This window comes from Eulemur rufifrons, chromosome 15, assembly GCF_041146395.1.
Source record: "Eulemur rufifrons isolate Redbay chromosome 15, OSU_ERuf_1, whole genome shotgun sequence".
Lineage (NCBI taxonomy): Eukaryota > Metazoa > Chordata > Mammalia > Primates > Lemuridae > Eulemur > Eulemur rufifrons.
Genome location: NC_090997.1, coordinates 16,060,720 through 16,078,548, shown reverse-complemented (window position 1 = coordinate 16,078,548; position 17,829 = coordinate 16,060,720). Strand labels below are relative to the sequence as shown.

The 17,829-nt window shown below is 34.1% G+C and overlaps 1 protein-coding gene and 1 pseudogene across 2 annotated transcripts in view; both read right to left on the bottom strand.

The window, feature by feature from the left end:
* The window catches only part of CD2AP (CD2 associated protein), a 122,892-nt gene that overhangs the window by 10,595 nt on the left and 94,468 nt on the right, over nucleotides 1-17,829 (bottom strand). For both annotated transcript variants that reach the window (XM_069487576.1, XM_069487577.1), the window contains exons 12-13: nucleotides 9,425-9,590; nucleotides 6,550-6,692 (exon numbers count right to left, since the gene is read on the bottom strand). In XM_069487576.1, coding sequence (XP_069343677.1) covers nucleotides 6,550-6,692; nucleotides 9,425-9,590 — 309 coding nt within the window. The remainder of the gene's footprint in view (nucleotides 1-6,549; nucleotides 6,693-9,424; nucleotides 9,591-17,829) is intronic.
* Nucleotides 7,127-8,005, bottom strand: LOC138395581 (dnaJ homolog subfamily C member 17 pseudogene; annotated as a pseudogene).

The following is a 17,829-nucleotide window of genomic DNA, read 5'->3' as shown; positions in this document are numbered from 1 at the left end:
ATTACCATGTTTTGGAATCATAAGATAGTCCTAAATCTAAGGCAAATCAGATGCCAAGGAAAAATGATACATAGGTCACCAAATTGCTTCTCCACCATCAAAAGCTGGTTGACCTTTGATGTAGTAACTTGGGTTTAAGAACAACTCCAGGTAATTCACATCTCTGAAACAATGGTATACTTTTATTCTAGATGATCTAGAAAATCCTGCTAATTTCTTTAACTCTGAAGCCCAGATATGTGATACAAAAAACCTAAGGGTAAACTCCAGATAGTTCCATTGTCAGTATAACCTTCCTTCAGCCCAGAGTCCAAACTCGGGATATTAACCACAGCCAAAATGTTCTACAAGTCAGCAGATATCTCTGGTCTAATCTTCCAGGTCTGGATTCATTCTTCATATTACCATTTGCCTAGATGTTTCTAATACTTCTGTCAGATATTTAGATGTTCCAAGTCAGTTACTGTTATTTCTTAAAAGAGTTCTAAAGATATTCGACATTACCACCCTCAAAGTTTACTCATCAACTTTCATATACAAAGTAATTTAGAGGTTTTTTTTAAGAGATGGAGGACACAAAGGTAAGGCAAAGAAAGAGGCATCACTGTTTGGCAATACACATTTTATAACAACTAGAAGTATTTGTTGACTACTATTAACTTTTTTCCCATCTAACAAAGTTTGTGTTCTATCTTGATCAAGCCACTAAGTTAATTCATCAAAAGACATTAATATGCTTGGTTTAATTTTTTAGTCTTTGGATAAATGTCTACAATTATAAAATATCACAAACTATAATAAGAAATGAGCAACTTTAATGGAAAATGCATCATATAATCTGAAAGAAGCTGAATTTAAATATATATTTAAATGTCATTTTATTTGTAAATATCATAAAAAATCAGCATTTTAAAAAGATGTTTAAAACATGTCATAGTTTGAAGGGTTTAAAATTGATTTTTACACTGATAAGTATTCATTGACAATGCACAAAATAAACCTTGAGAAGTACAATCAAATCATTTTGGTTTGTAGAGATTATTTTCAAATGCATATTTAAGCAACTTGCAGAAAGAAAAACAAACAGGAAAACATTAAAAAAAGATGAAGAGAAATGAAACCAAAAGGATAAATAAAACATAAATTTACAAAACTATATACCATGCTCATATGAAATACCTTCTGTATGTCCAGTTTTGGGCTACAACACCAAGACAAGTAACTTTACTATTCTAAAACTCTCTCAGGTTCTCCATTTAGACCATTAGGTTAGTGAAATGGAACAGTGCACATTTTGGACTCAAGACATACCTAAGTGCTTTTAGATTTACCTAAGAGTAGTAACAATGGATAAATACTGTACGCATGGCATACAAGGCACGACAGTCATTTAACTCTTGCAATCACATTTGTTGCTCTGCCAGCCACTTAAGATTTCCGCATGTTGCTAGGAAGACATGGAATTTTAAAAAACCAAAACGTAATATCCAATTTAAGGAGAAAATAAACTGATTTTTATGGTTGCCAAATTTTTTTAAAAAACAAAGAATATTTTAATCTAATCAGAAAAAATTTTTCCAGCATGAATTTCATTTTAAAATGGAAAACCAAAAGGGTTAGAATAAATAGACACACAAACATGTACACTTTCAGTAAAATTACAAAGAAAAAGCAATGTGCACCACCTCTTTATATTGAAAATATTATTTTAATTTCTTTTATAAATTTTCATCTTACCAAAATGGAGAAGGGTAGAATAATTTCCTGACACGTAAGAAGGGAAACATGGCAAACAGGCTAGGAAACAAAATCTGGAAAGAAAAGTCAAGGATAGGAATGTCTAGAAAAAAGACTTAAACAAAAAAATTACTTTACAAAGCAGGAAAAAGGAACAGTTGTAGAATGAATAGAACCATTTCAATGTTTAGCTTATAGCTATTGCAGGTTATCTAAATTTACATAGTGTGTGTATTAGATTTTAGATTTATTCCTTTGTCTTTCAAAGGGAAAAATTAAGATTAGTATTAATTTCAATATACATGAAGCTAGAAAGAAGTCCTGTTTTATTATTCACAGAGCACCAAGACAGCTTCCAAAAGTATGGGTTAGTGCTTTAAGGGGTAAGAGTAATAAATATTAACATCTCAATATATCTATAACTAAAATTAAACCACCTTTTAGTCAAGTTTTAGTTTTTAGCACATGACAGTAATTACAAGGGAAGAGGTAATTTTAATTATATGAGTATCATAAAAGAAAAATATATCAAGTATTAAATATCTCACTATAAAACTATGACTCAATACAACCTTTAAAATACCTAAGATATATATAAATTCACTAACACCTTCTATGATACTCATTCTCTAAAATATGATATGATCAAGGAAACTATTAGAAATTTAATATTTTTTTACCCTAGTTTAGATACAGGCTCAGTTTTTATAGTGTATGCAACCCAACAGACACCTTATTAAAAAAAATCCCACCATAAATTCTTTCTAGAAGAAATAAATGAATAAATACTAGGAAAGTAATTCAAATGAAAATAAATCAACTACCAAATAAAACTGAAGAGAAAGAATGTGTTTTCCTATTCAACAATGATTACATTTGGATCAAATAATGTATGTTTCGCTAAAATTTCCTTTTAATCATAGAATAATTTATTGCAAAAAATAATCAAAAGAGGTAAAATACTACACTCTAAGGAAAACCTCATCAGCAGGATTTTCTCAATGCAATAGCTATGTTACTGCTAAATTTTCTATCATGTATGCTAATTTGAAAATAATTTTACTTTTTAGAGAATTTACTGTTTTAGAAATATTTGGACCATGCAAACATTATAATTAATTCGTAGTAGCAGAGAGATTTTCCTTAAACCAATTTTTGAGGAAGTGTTTGGAAAAGAGAAAAAAAAATTTAAATGTGGTTCCTACCAGCTCTGGAATTTATAGTACTATACTATATATGAGAATAGTATACGTTTCTTATACGAAGAAACTTAAAACTAATTTCATGTCATTAAACTAAAAACAGAAAACTGAGTATTCTAGGCATGTCTTTCTTACATGTACAAAAGTCAGAGTCTGTATTTACATACATAGTTATTTTATATATACACACAAACACATTTATATGTGGCTTTATAGATAGGAAAATCATATCTGACAATAGAGTCAGGAATTTATACCCTTTATAGATCAGAGCACAAACCAAATGAGATGGATTTTACGATGGAGGAGGGAGGACAGAGGGAAAATAACATTTATAATAACTTCCATGTCAGGTCTTCTAATAGATACGATAGATACAGTGAATCATTCAATTGTTAGTTAAGCAAGAAAACAGATTAAGAAAATTGCTATGACTGATTAGCTAATAAATAAAACCCCTATTTCTTAACCGCAAAGTCAGTGTACTTTCTACTACCATTTCACCTCAAATTACTTGACATAATAATCAAACTCTCAATAAGAGGTTTTCATGTTTTAAACTTTGTGAAACTTACGTTAAAAGGAATAGTTTCATTTTATTTAAAAAATGTTAAAACCTTAAACTAAGCCAAAATATAAACTATGTCTCAACCTAATGCCAAATTTGAGGCTGTATTTAAGACAAAACATGTTTTTTTTAAAGGTGTTAACATTCTTCCAGAAGAAGTAGAGCACTTCTACATTAGAAGTAGTAGGAACAGATGATATTCTTCTAATGAATGAAAGGTATCAAGGGAGAGCCTCTGAATTGATGTTTAGACATAAGCTATTTGCCGCCATCAACTTTGTCTTTTATCTTGGCATTCTGTGCCTAAAACACTAGTAAGGATTTACTCACTTAGTAAATACTTGGTACTTAACATGAATTCCATCCCCAAAATTTATGTTTTCTGAACTTCTCAGGGTATAAGCGTAGTACACCAAAGGTAGTGTAAAAGTGGAAGAAATAAGAACAGCAGCTTGGAAGTTAGCTATTAGTTTTCTGACTTGCATAAGTTTCAGCATCTCAATATTATTTCCTTATTTATTTGAAGAACAACAACAAAAAAAAAAAACCTAGAAGTTTTCCAACCCTGGTCCACAAAGCCTCTTCATTTATTTAAATGAAAAGTTAAGTAGTGACTATGAATGAAAGACAAGAATAGGGTCCAAAAACCAAGTAAACAGAACTTTTCAACCACCAATAGTTTGAAACATGTATTATTTTTAGTAGCAATGTAGCAAAGCGAACAAAGCTTGTAGGTGAATGTATACAGAATAAGTTTTTTTAAACAGTAAAAATTTATTTTATCTAAATTTTTTTTAAATGTCCACTACCTTAAAATAAACTAAATAAAGCACATGTTTAAGAATGATACAAAGCAACAGATAAATACAGATTCTAGATGTTACTCCTTCAATTCCCAAAGGGACTCCATCAAAATTTAAAATTGTGATAAAAATCCCAGAGAATTGTGAAAACTAAAAATATAATGGCAATTTTTTTTTATTTCTAGAGTTAAAATTGTGCAAATAATCTGTTTTTCTTCAATTATTATTGTTGAAGACAATTTCTAGTTATATTTTAAATCAAACAGAAGACATGAACTGATAAAATTCTATTTTTTACTACTAAGCACAATAAAAAGGAATGCAGGATATTTTTTTAAAAACATGCAGAGGACTTTTTAAAATTTATTTAACAATAAATTTGGCCAGGCGAGGTGGCTCATGCCTGTAATCTTAGCACTCTCAGGATTGCTTGAGGTCAGGAGGTCCAGCCCAGCCTGAACTAGAGCGAGACCCCATCTCTACCAAAAGTAGAAAAAATTAGCCAGGTGTGTGGTGGCTCACACCTACAGTCCCAGCTACTTGGGAGGCTGAAACAGGAGGATCGCCTGAGGTTGCTGTGAGTGAGGCTGACACCCCAGCACTCTACCCAGGGAGACAGAGCAAGGCTCAAGAAAGAAAGAAAGAAAAGAAAGAAAATTATCACCAAATAAAACAAACTGAATATGTTTCAGTGGATTTCTCTAAAATACAATCAACATCTCAATTCTCAGAAATTAGCAATGACTATAGCCTCATCCAAAGCAAGCAGGATCCAAATATAAAGGACCTACAAAGTATTCAAACTAAAAGACTGAAAGAAGTCACACTTTAGTCAGAACCCTTGCACTGGCAAACTAAAAAGAAGGATGAAAAATAAGGTCACCTGAAAAATTTTGAAATGTAATAATACATTTTACAATACAGCGACAAAAAACATCTAAGTGTAATTGGCTTTGAAGTTTAAATGTAAATATGAAATGTTAACAGTAAAGCCAAAATATATATTAAGACATTAGGATTTTTTGAAGAATATCACAGAGGGCTGGGCACAGTGGCTGACGTCTGTAATCCTAGCACTCTGGGAGGCCGAAGTGGGAGGACTGCTTAATGTCAGGAGTTCAAGACCAGCCTGAGCAAAAGCAAGACCCTGTTTCTACAAAAATTAGAAAAAATTAGCTGGGTGTGGTAGCATGCCTGTAATCCCAGCTACGTGGGAGACAGAGGTAGGAGGATCGCTTGAGCCCAGGAGTTTGAGGTTGCCATAAGGTATGATGACGCCACTGCACTCTACTCAGGGCCAAAGAACAAGACTGTCTCAAAAAAAGAAGGAAAAAAAAAGAGCATAGGAAACTTAAAGAGTTCTCTTTGGATTTAAGTGATTGTGTATACTTAGTGTGTCTGTAGCTTACTTTGTTTAAACACAAAATATAGCATCTGCTTCCTAGAGTTACTGTAAAAATAGGAACATACATGAGAAAGTGCTTTGAAAAATGTAAAAAACTAAGAACTGCAAAGCACTATACAAAATAATAACCATTACTACAAATTATGATTGTACAATGCATTTAAAAGTAAGACTTTCATCAAGACTTCTCTGTTTCAAGTTTTCCATTCTACAACTACAGCTATAAAAGACCAGGAAGTACCTAGCAGACAAAGATAATTAATAGGCTGAAAAATCCACCCTAAAGCTCAAAAAATAACATTGAGCAAAAGAAGTGAAGTCTGCCGAGATGTAGAGTCATAAAAAGCATATTTTCTTGTATTGGAAACAAAAGTATCTCCAGATAAGAGAAGAAATTTTGAAAGTCTCATTAAACATAATCTAATCTGGCACTGAAAGTCTATACCACCGCATTTTTAAGCTTTTAAAATTAACATGTATTCCTATCTGCCTGAGTTAGGTAGTATGGTCATACCATTATGAAGGGATAGAGTAACGGATGGATGATCTTTTTGTAACATTCATATCAGTTCTCTGACCATTATAAAAACTTATCCATTTCAGTCCTGCAATCAGTAAGAAATCACTAACTAAGAAGAACCATAAAAAATTTACCTACATTATCGTCTTTCAAGTTTATTTTTCTACTTTGGCTACTAAATTTTAAACAAATTCCAATTATGTAATTTCCACTAAACCTATCCACACACAAACTGTATTACATATTTTATATAGTTTCTAAAAACTATATTGACAATTTCTTTTAATACACCACCTTTGTCCATGCTGACTTACCTGCTTCCTTAGAGCTCCTTACTACAAATAAATCAAGGTCTACTGACTTTGGTCTAAGTGGCAACTGTTCAGAATCTGGCTTTGGTTTTGATACTGGCTCAGTTTCAAATTTTGATGAAATGGTAGAAACATCTCCATTCATCCTGAAATGAGAAAAACATATGCATAAATCACTTGTATGTGAAATATGACTTTTTAAAATTGTGATTTAATAACATTAAAGATTTTATAGCATAATAGTGATTACTTTCTGTAGTGTAAAACTATTTCCATAAATGTAAACCTCTACCCTAGACAGATCACAATAAAATCAAAATGTAAAAATAATTTAATGAGTTAATATAAAATGTTAATTTATATTCATCTATTGTGAATATAAATTAACATTTAACAGAATTATTAAATTCAAGAGAAAATATGGAAAATACTTAAAAAATTAAATTGTAACAACAGAGGGACTGATTTGAAGGCAAGCAATAGTGCTAACTAAGTCAAAATGTGCAGACTGCTCCTGCATTTAAGTTTATTGGTGGTGTTTACAAAGGGAGCTGTAGGGTGAGAGGGCTGGAGCCAGAGGCTAAGTGAGCTGCCCCTCCTTGATTTCCTGTAGCATCTGGGTGATCAGCCGCTGCATGCACATCATGGGGAGAGACAGTACTGAGCCCGTTTACAGTCCTGAATAGCTGAGGCCCACCGCACCCTGGGGCCATCACTCCAATCAGGAAATCTTCACAGGGTTATCAACCAGGCCAACTTTATTCCAGAAAACCAGCGTCCCAGCCACGATAGTAATAAACTCCACCACAGCCGTGCCTGCCTGCCTTCTTATGGGGAAACACCACTTTGAGAACCTCACTATACTTTTACAAAAGCCAAAAGAGGTCATCTTTATAGTATCTGCACTTTTACTCCTCTTTCTTATACTTCTATTTTAGCTTTAGTTTGGGGTCCCGTTGCCTTCGGTATTTTCTGCCTTTCCTCTTAACCTCTGATCAAGTTCCCGCCATATCTGCTCCTGAATCAGCCTCTGCTGTTCCTCCAGTTGCTGGGAACACTCTTCTAAGGTGTTCGATCTCTTGCTCTAGCATTCTGATGCTCTGGCTCTCCCCACTTCCTCCTCAACTCACTTCGGCCTGGGCCTGCCATTCCTGGGCCTCCAGGTCAAGCTTCACTTTCTTCCTTTTCTCAAGTTTCTCAGTCCTTTCTGCTTCCTGCTTCTTGGCCTTCCTAATCTTGTCATATGCAGCTCTGGATACAGCATCAGAGTCAATACTTCCAAGGCCTGAGAAACCTAGTGGAAGAGTTCAGCTGCTCTGAAATTATCTAGATTTCTGTCTGGGTAGCAGGAGAGGGCCTTCTGCCTATACACCCTCTTCACCTCTTTTCCTATTATCTTCACCTCAATGCCTAGCAGCATGTACAGGTCCATGCATAAGAGCTCCTTGGTCACTGTCATGGTTTCAACACTGACTGGATTTGTACTAGAACTCCCAAGAGTCTCAACATGTGTGGGGACTGCCAACTACGAGCTGGCAGAATGGTGCTTAGCCCCTGAGAATTCACTCTTGCATTTTAATAATCAAAGCTCCAGGCGGGTGTGGTGGCTCACACCTATTAGCCTAGCACTCTGGGAGGATCGCCTGAGGTCAGGAGTTGGAGACCAGCCTAAGCAAGAGCAAGACCTCCTCTCTACTAAAAATAGAAAAACTAGCTGGGCATGGTCGTGGGCGCCTGTAGTTCCAGCTACTCGGGAAGTTGAGGCAGGAGAACTGTTTGAGGCCAGGAGTTTGAGGTTGCTGTGAGCCAGGCTGACGCCACAGCACTCTGGCCCAGGTGACACAGCGAGACTCCACCTCAAGAAAAAAAAGGCTCCAATCAAATTGCCAGAATCTACTTGTGATCTTTGTGTATATATCCAGCTCTCAAACTTGTTTTTAATCTCTTTGAATGTTATTTACAACATTAAATTTTAACTTTTCAAAAAAAATTAAAAAGATAAAAGTATTGGCAAGGATGTAAGGAAAAGGGAATTCTTGTACATGGTTGGTGAGAATCTAAATTACTACAGTCATTATGGAAAACAGTAAGGAAATTCCGTACAAAAAATTACAAATAGAAATACTACATAATCTAGCAATCTCATTACTGGGTACATAACCGAAGGAAATGAAATCAGTGTATGAAGAGATACCTGCACTCCCCTTATTGTAACACTATGCATAACAGCCAAGATATGGAAGCAACCTGTCAATGGATGAATGAATGAGGAAAATGTGGTATATATGCACAATGAAATACTATTCAGCCATAAAAAACAAGTAAATCTTGCCATTTGTGACAATGTGAATGAATCTGGAGGACATTATGTTCAATGAAATAAGCCAGGCACCGAAAGACAAATACCAGATGATCTCACTCGTAAGTGAAATCTAAAAAGCTGATCTCTTAGAAGCAGAGAGTAAAATGGTGGTTACCAGGGGGCAGGTAGAGGGGAGACTGGAATAATGTTGGTCAAAGGATACTGAATACATATTTACAGTTAGATAAGAGAAGTTTAAGAAATCTATCATATGGTATGGTGACTATAGTTAATAACGATATATTGTGTTCTTGAAAACTGCAGAGTGTATGTTAAGTGTTTTCATCACAAAAATGGTAACTATATGAGGTAACCCCTTTGTTAAGTAGCTAGACTTAAGCATTCCACAGTGTATACATACTTCAAAACATCATGTATAAGATAAATACATACAATTTTATATGTTAATTTGAAAAATAAGAAAAAAAATTACTTCAAAATTTAGAAAAGCAATAAAGCCATTTAGGTCAAGGGTAGGTAAATCAATAAGCTAATTTAAAATTACATAAAACTTACTTGGTCATAGGAGGTGGTGGAGGAACTGGTTTTTCAGGTCGCTTTGGGTACACTGTTCCAGGAGATCTCAATAAATTATTGGCTTTGGTGGGTGGAGTAGGCTTCTTGGGTGGGACTTGTGGAGCTGCTGGTTTAGAAGGTTTCTGTTCCAGTGCTGATTTTTCATCTGATGATTAAAAAATACTTAACAAGTTATTAATAATCAAAATTATTTAGGTTTTTCAATTTATCAAAGTTAAAGTCAGGCTGGAAAAGTGTGAGATGGAGACAGACATTAACTTTTATTCTCTGTGTTTGTGTATTGCTGTATTTGTTTTAATGTAACACATTGGCTGCCACATTAGAAAAAAAATTTTTTCCTTGGAGCCAGTGTTTTATTACAAAACAGAAAGAAAACTTTTAAAACAAAACTATCCTTTCTAATTTAATGAAAAATTTATTTTTTTTATTGTTTTCTGTGTATGACTTATATGCAATGAAATTGTCAACATTAATTGTAACAATAAGAACATCAACAAGTAAGATTTTCACTAACCAACTGCAGTTACATATGCTTCATGAGGCCCCAGGCTCGAAACTGGCATAAGTTAAATACAACTCACACAGCAGTTAATGTGTTAATAAGCCTAAATAGATTTTAAAAAAGAAAGAAAATTTGCTTTTGTGGAGAAAGTAACCACTAATAAGCTTCTGACTGATTAATGAATGATGCCTGTTTTTTATTATGTTCTTAGCATGCTTGCCTTTTAGGGGTAGTATTCTATCTTAAATATAACCACATATGATTTTACTCTAAGTAGAAAACTGCCTAGACTTAAAACCAGACCATTTTCTGAAACTGAAATACAGGGAACTGAAAACAAATAGAAACTCTAGTGCTACATAACATTCTAATTTAAAAATAATCATGATGGCAAAGGAAAAAAATCAAATGTTAAGAAAAACTGAGGCCAGGCACTGTGGCTCACACCTATAATTCTAGCACTTTGGGAGGCCAAGGAGGGAAGATTGCTTGAGGCCAGGAGTTTGAGATCAGCCTGAGCAAAAGTGAGACCAGTCTCTACAAAAAACAGAAAAATTAGGCAGGTGTGGCATGTTCCTGTAGTCCCAGCTACTTGGGAGCCTGAGGGAGGAAGATCACTGGAGCCCAGAAGTTTGAGGTTGCAGTGAGCTATGATAACGCCACTGTACTCCCAGGGTGACACAGCAAGACTCTGTCTCACCACGAGAGAGAGGAGAGGAGGGAGGGCGGAGAAACTGAAGCTAGATTGGTTATCCAAAAAAGAGAATTACAGGTTTGTATTTATATTGTACTAAGAATTTTATTAACACAATTTGATTTAATACTCCAATGAAATGGATATTTCCATTTGACAGACAAGAAAATGTACTGGAAATAAAAACAATATTGAGAATAATTTTATGCCATATTAAGAAAAACAATTTTATCACCAAAAAAACTACACATGACATATTTGCTTCCTGATCTTTCAGGTACTAAGAACAGGTATTAAAATTGATGCATGTGCAAATGTATGAGATATTCATGATGCAACAGTTAGCTAAAATGTGTCATAAGGCATATATGCAAATATCAGAAACTCCTAAGTGTAACAGTGAATAATTTTCAAAATTTACTTGGTTTTTGAAAAGAGTATCTATCACAGGACTACAAAGAATTTTATAAAAATTTCTATTAACCAGAAAGTGGTGACTACGAAACACACATCATAGGCCACAGGAAAACTCCTTAAAAATCACAATTTTCATTTCTCAACAACAAAAATACAGAATACTAATGTCCAGTTTTACCACTTTTTTTTTTCTTTATATGACAGGGTCTTGCTGTCAGTGGGGCTAGAGTTCAGTGGTGTTATCATAGCTCACTGCAACCACTGGGCTCAAGCAATCCTCTGGCTTCATCCTCTAGAATAGCTGGAACTATAAATGTATACCACTACACAAAGCTGAATTTTTAATTTTTGTAGAGATGGGGTCTTGCTATGTTGCTCGGGCAGGTCTCAAACTCTGGCCTCAAGTGACCCACCCAACTCAGCCTCCCAAAGTGCTAGGATTACAGGCATGAGCCACTGTGCCCTGGCCTTTATCACTTACTTTCTACCTCCCATGGATCATGTGAAAATATAGCTTAGTTGATCCGAACTCTGGTCATCATCATTTGAAACCAAAATTTATAATAGACCTCAAGATACAACAATTTAGCATATAATTATACCACCAAAAGCAAAAGCCCAAACTCTCCAATTCTGACCATAATCAAATGGAGCTTTCTATAGTCGTAACAACCAGCCAAACTTGAATTTCTACAAAATGTTAAGAAAGATATTTTATATAAATTACTAGGAAAAATGTTAAAAGGATAAATTAAATACAGGTTCACTGATTAACTGAATATATTCTTTTAACAGATATACAAACTGCTTGAAATCAATTCTGTAGTGTTATTCTAACATAAAAGAATATTTTTAATATTTGTGGAAATCAAAAGGTGACAAAAATAAGATCCATGTATGTCCATGACTAAATCAACTGTGTTACTATATACCTACTATAAGAGGGTACTGCATTTATACACTAGATTTTTTTTATTGAGGTGACATTTATAAAACATAAAATTAAAAATTATGAAGTGAACAATTCAGCGCCATTTGGTATATTAGCAATGTTATGCAAATACTACCTCCTGCTAGTTCTAAAACACTTCCATTATCCCCAAAGAAAACTTTGTTCCCATTCATCAGTTACTCCCCATTCCCGCCTCCAACCAAACTCTGGCAACCAGAAATCTGCGTTGTATCTCCTATGGATTTACCTATTCCAGATACTTCATACACATGGAATCAGAGAATACATTACCTTCTGCATCTGGCTTCATTCACTTAACATGTTTCTGAGGCTTACTCTCATTGTAGCATATAGCAGTATTTCATTCCTTTTTTGTGATTGAATGATATTCCATTATATGTTATAACACAATGCGTTTATCCATTGAAGGACATTTGGATTGTTTCTACTGTTTGGCTATTGTAAATAGGGCTGCTATGAACATTCATTTACAAATATTTGCTTTAGTACCTGTTTTCAATTCTTTTAGGTGTTTACCTAGAAGTGGAATTGCTAGGTCATGGAGTAATTCTACATTTAACTTTTTGAAAGAACCAACATACTGTTTTTCACAGCAGCTAAAACATTTTACATTCACACCAACAATATATGAAGTCCAATTTCTCCATATCTTTACCAATACTTGTTATTTTCCATTTTTTAAAAAAATTATAACCATCTTAGTGGGTGTGAACTGGCAGATTATAGTTCTGATATGCATTTTCCTAAAGATTAAAGATGCTTTGTTGGCCACTTGTATACTCTTTTAGAGAAATGTCTGTTTCAGTCCTTTTCCCATTTTTAACTGGGTTGTCTTTTTGTTGAGTTGTAACAGTTCTTTATATATATATATTCCAGATACTAGAATCTTATTAGACATATGATTTCCAAATATTTTCTCCTATCTATAGGGTGTTTTTCACTTTCTTAATCATGTCCTTTGATACACAGTTTCTAATTTTGATGAAGTACAATTTATCTATATTTTCTTTTGTTAAATGTGTTTTTGGTATCATATTCTAATTCAGAACAAACCGTGTTTCTCTATATTCATAACACTCTAACACCAAATGTGTAGGGATTTATTCCCATATCAATCAATTCTTTTGTACCAGCTGGGTGTCCTACAATTCCATTCAACGCTGACACTATATACCTGGAGTTAGTATTAGATACCTCAAGATAAGGGCTCAGCCCCACAAGACTGCCCCCACTTCAGAGCTAATCAGAAGTCCAGGCCTATTATACTTCTGATCAACTAGCTATAAATCAGGGGTACGCACAACCCCCTTCTCAGGTTTGATAATTTGTTAAAACAGCTCACAGAACTCAGAAAATGCTTTACTTACTATTACCAGTTTATTATAAAGGATACAGCTCAGAACAGCCAAGTGGAAGAGACACATAGGATAAAGTATGCAGAAGAGGTGCAGAGATTCCATGCCCTACCCAGACGTACTACCTTCCCAAAACCTCAATGTGTTCACTAACCCAGAAGCTCTCTGAACCCCATTGTCTAGAGTTTTTAAGGGAAGCTAATCACATAGTTGGACCCCTGGCAACCAGCCCTTCATCCTTGGGGGCTTTACAAAAGTCATCTCATTAATACAAACTCATAAGCTCCTATGTGGTTGAAACATGCTTGCTACAAATAACAGAAAGACACACTTGTCACCCAGGAAATTCCAAGGGTTTTAGGAGCTAGCTGTGTGCTAGGAACGGGGGACAAAGATCAAATATATATTTCTTATTATATTGCAGTATCACACGTATCTAAGAATCTATTGCCAAATCCAAGGCCATGAAGAGTTACTTTTGTGTTTTCTTCTAAGAGTTTTAGCTTTTCTATTTAGGTCAATGACCCATTTTCAGGTACTTTTTGTATATGGTGTGAGACAGGGCCCCAACTTCATTCTTTTGCATGTGGATATCCAGTTTTGAGTACTAGAATTTTAGTTCAGCTAGAAATTTGCCAAAACCAAGAGGAAATTTAGATTTAGGGGAAAAAGTCCTATGTTAGCTACCAGAATGCCAAAAGAAGAATTATTTTAAGATACAGACGTTACAATAATTTAAGATATAGAAAAGGAGCAAGAATTCTAAGTATATAATTTTTTACTACAAACAGCTAAAATGTATGCTAACAAAATATGCCCTTTTACTCACTACAGAATAGTGTCAACATTACACATAGTAAGTTAACCTATTTATTAATTAAGGGTAGGAGTCCTGCAGCAGGAATTGAAATTAAAAAAAGTGATAAACAATATTGGCATCAAAGCATGAGTGATTCCAAATGCATAAATTATAATTTAAAAAATCAAATATTCTTTGTTATCACTTGGAGAAGCATTAGAGAAAAAACACAGAACTATCCATGTAATAGTATGTATATTCTTAAGTGAACTTATTTTCCTAACATTTTAGAAAATTTTAGGACAAAGAAATTTATCCATATTTATCTCACTGAAGTGGTTTAACTGTAGTATAACATACTTTCCGAAGCATGAGTACAAAGCTTGAGAAGTTATCACCACATGAACACACCCAAGTAACCACAACACAGGCCAAGCGCAACATTATCCACATCTCTAACATTCTCCTTGTACCTCTTCCCAATCACTACCCTACTGCTCCCTATCCAAAGGTGTCTTCTAATACCACATATTACTTATGTGCATTTTTAAATTTACTTCAATGAAATAGTAAGATTCATGTTGCTGTGTGTAGCTCTAATTCATTCTTTTGTTGCGATGTGGTATCTTGGTATATGAACATACTTCAATTTATTTATCCATTCTACCAGTGATGGATATTCATGCTGTTTCCAAAACTGGAGCCAATATAAATAATGCCACTATATATTGTCTTATTTGAGCCTTTTGGTTTACACATGGAGCACACATTTCTGCTGTGTATCTAAATAGGAATGAAATTGCTGGGTAACAGGATATGGATATATTCTTTAGTTCTCCAGATTAGATAGAACAATTTACATTCCCACCAACAACGTGTGAGAGCCCTGCTTAATCTGTATCCTCATCAACTTTTAGTATTGTGAATCTTTTTTTCTTTCTAGAAATTTCAACCATTTTGGTGAGTATATAATAGAATCTTATTTTGATTTATAATTGCATTTCCTTGATGAGTAATGAAATTAAATAACTTTTCATATTTTGATAAAGTGACTATTCAAGACTCTTCCTATATTTTATTAGGCTGTCTTTTTCTTATTAATTTGCAGATATTCTTTATCTACTCTGAATATAAGTGCTTTGTCAGTTATATGTATTGTAAATATCATTTACCACTCTGTAGCATACCTTTTTACTCTCTTAAAGGTGACTTTGTGTAACAGACATTCCTAATTTTAAAGTAGTCCAAACAATCAGTCTTTTTCTTTCTGGTAATGCCTGTGTGTCCTATTAAGGACATGTTTCCTACTCGAAGAACACAGAAATATTTGCTTATGCTACCTTCTAGAACATTGTTTTACCTCTGGCATTTAGAGCTACAATCCACTTGGAAATGATTTTTACTCAAGTTAGGAGGTAAAGTTCAAGTTTCATTTAGTATCACAAAGGTCACAAGGCAAGCACTCAGTGATGTAGAGGTTAACATGTATTCAGTTTTTATATGGTTATCAATTAACCAACACCATTTACTTCATCTTTTCTCCACTGCAATGGCAACTTTGTTATAAATCACATTCCCTTAATTAAATGTCTCTCTCAAGTCTAATAACGCTTCTTGCTTTATAGTCTACTTTGTTGGCTATCAATTTAGCTAGACCAGCTTTCTTTAGATCACATTTACCTAGTATATCTTTCTCTATCCTTTCAATTTAGTCCTTCCTGAATCATTATTGTTAAGGTATGTATCTGCTTATTAGAATACGGTTGGATGTTGTTTTTTTCCTTTTCTATCAATCCTAACAATATCTCTTTTAATTAGAATATCTAAGCCATCGATATTTTCTATAATTACTTATTACTTGCTATTTTTCCTGCCTGATCTATGTTCTTTCTCTCCTTTTTTGCTTTTTTGTATTAATTTGTACTATACCATTTATCCTTACTATTAATTTTAGTTATATATATATAACTGTTTTTGTAGTTATCTAGAAATTACAATACACATCCTGGATATTAATGTCAAATATAAATTTTTTTCCTGCCCTAACACTTTAAGTCCATTTATAGTCTTGCTGTCTTATTGTGCTTTTAATTCCTAGAAAAGCCCAGAAGACATTATTAATGTTTCATATAGTCAATATTCAGATTTGCCCAAATATTGTCTTTCTGTTGCTTTTCATTTCTGCATCTCCAACATTACAACTGGAATAATTCCCCTTCTCCCTGAAGAACTTGCCTATAGTACTGGCATGCTGGTGATAATAAATTCTCTCAGATTTGATTGGTCTAAATATGTCTTTATTTCATCTTCTTTCCAGAAGACATTTTCACTGGCAATATAATTCTAGGTTAGCAGTTATTCCTTTTAATACCTTGGTGATAACATTGCATTGTCTCTGGCTTCCATTTTTACCTACTGAGAAGCAGCTGTCAGTCTTATTTTTGCTCCTCCAAAGTTAATGTCTTATTCTCTAGCTGCTTTCATTATTTTGTCTTTTGTTTATAGCAGTATGGCTACAGTGAGTATAGGAGTAGGGGTTTTTTTTGTTTGTTTGTTTTTTGGTTTTTTTTGCATATGTCCAGGTTAGGTTCCATAGTACTTCCTGATTCTATGGACTGATGCTTTTAATCACTTTTGGAAAATTAAAAACCATTGTATCTTCAAATATGGTTTCTGCTCCATTCTTTCTCCTCAGCTGGTTCTCTGATTACAAGTACATTAGACCTTTTCATTATACAGTCATCCCTCAGGATATGCAAGGGATTGGTCCCAGGACCCCCAAGTATACCAAAATCTGCACATACTCAAGTGCTGCAGTCAGCTTTGTGGAACCTATCTACCTACACAAAAAGTTGGTCCTGTGTATATACAGGTTTCGCATCCTTGCAAATATTGTATTTTCCATCCATGTTTGGTTGGAAAAATTCAGTATGTAAGTGGACCCAAGCAGTTCAAATCCATGTTGTTACACGTATTTTTTTTTTTTTTTTTTTTGAGACAGAGTCTCACTCTGTTGCCTGGGCTAGACTGCCGTGGCATCAGCCTAGTTCACAGCAACCTCAAACTCCTGGGCTCAAGCAATCCTACTGCCTCAGCCTCCCGAGTAGCTGGGACTAACAGGCATGCGCCACCATGCCCGGCTAATTTTTATATATATATATATATATTTTTATATATATATATATATATTTTTTTTTTTTTTTTTTAGCTGTCCAGATCATTTCTTTCTATTTTTAGTAGAGATGGGCTCTGGCTCTTGCTCAGGCTGGTCTCAAACTCCTGAGCTCAAATAATCCGCCCGCCTCGGCCTCCCAGAGTGCTAGGATTACAGGCGTGAGCCATCGCGTCCGGCCTGTATTCTACATGTATCTTGCCTGGCCTGTATTCTACATGTATCTTAAGTCCTCTTCTATATTTTCCATTTTTCTATGCTTCAGTTCAGATATACACACATATTAATAACATATCATATATATTTACAGATGTAAATAAATTTATTTATATTTAAATTCACAATTTTAGAGTTTCTAGATCTGCCAAAATTATCCTGTTTTATTACTCTGAACATATATGAAGCATAGATACTTTAAAGTTTGTATCTAGTATCTCCACTATATGGATGCCCTAAGGGCCAGGTTCCATTG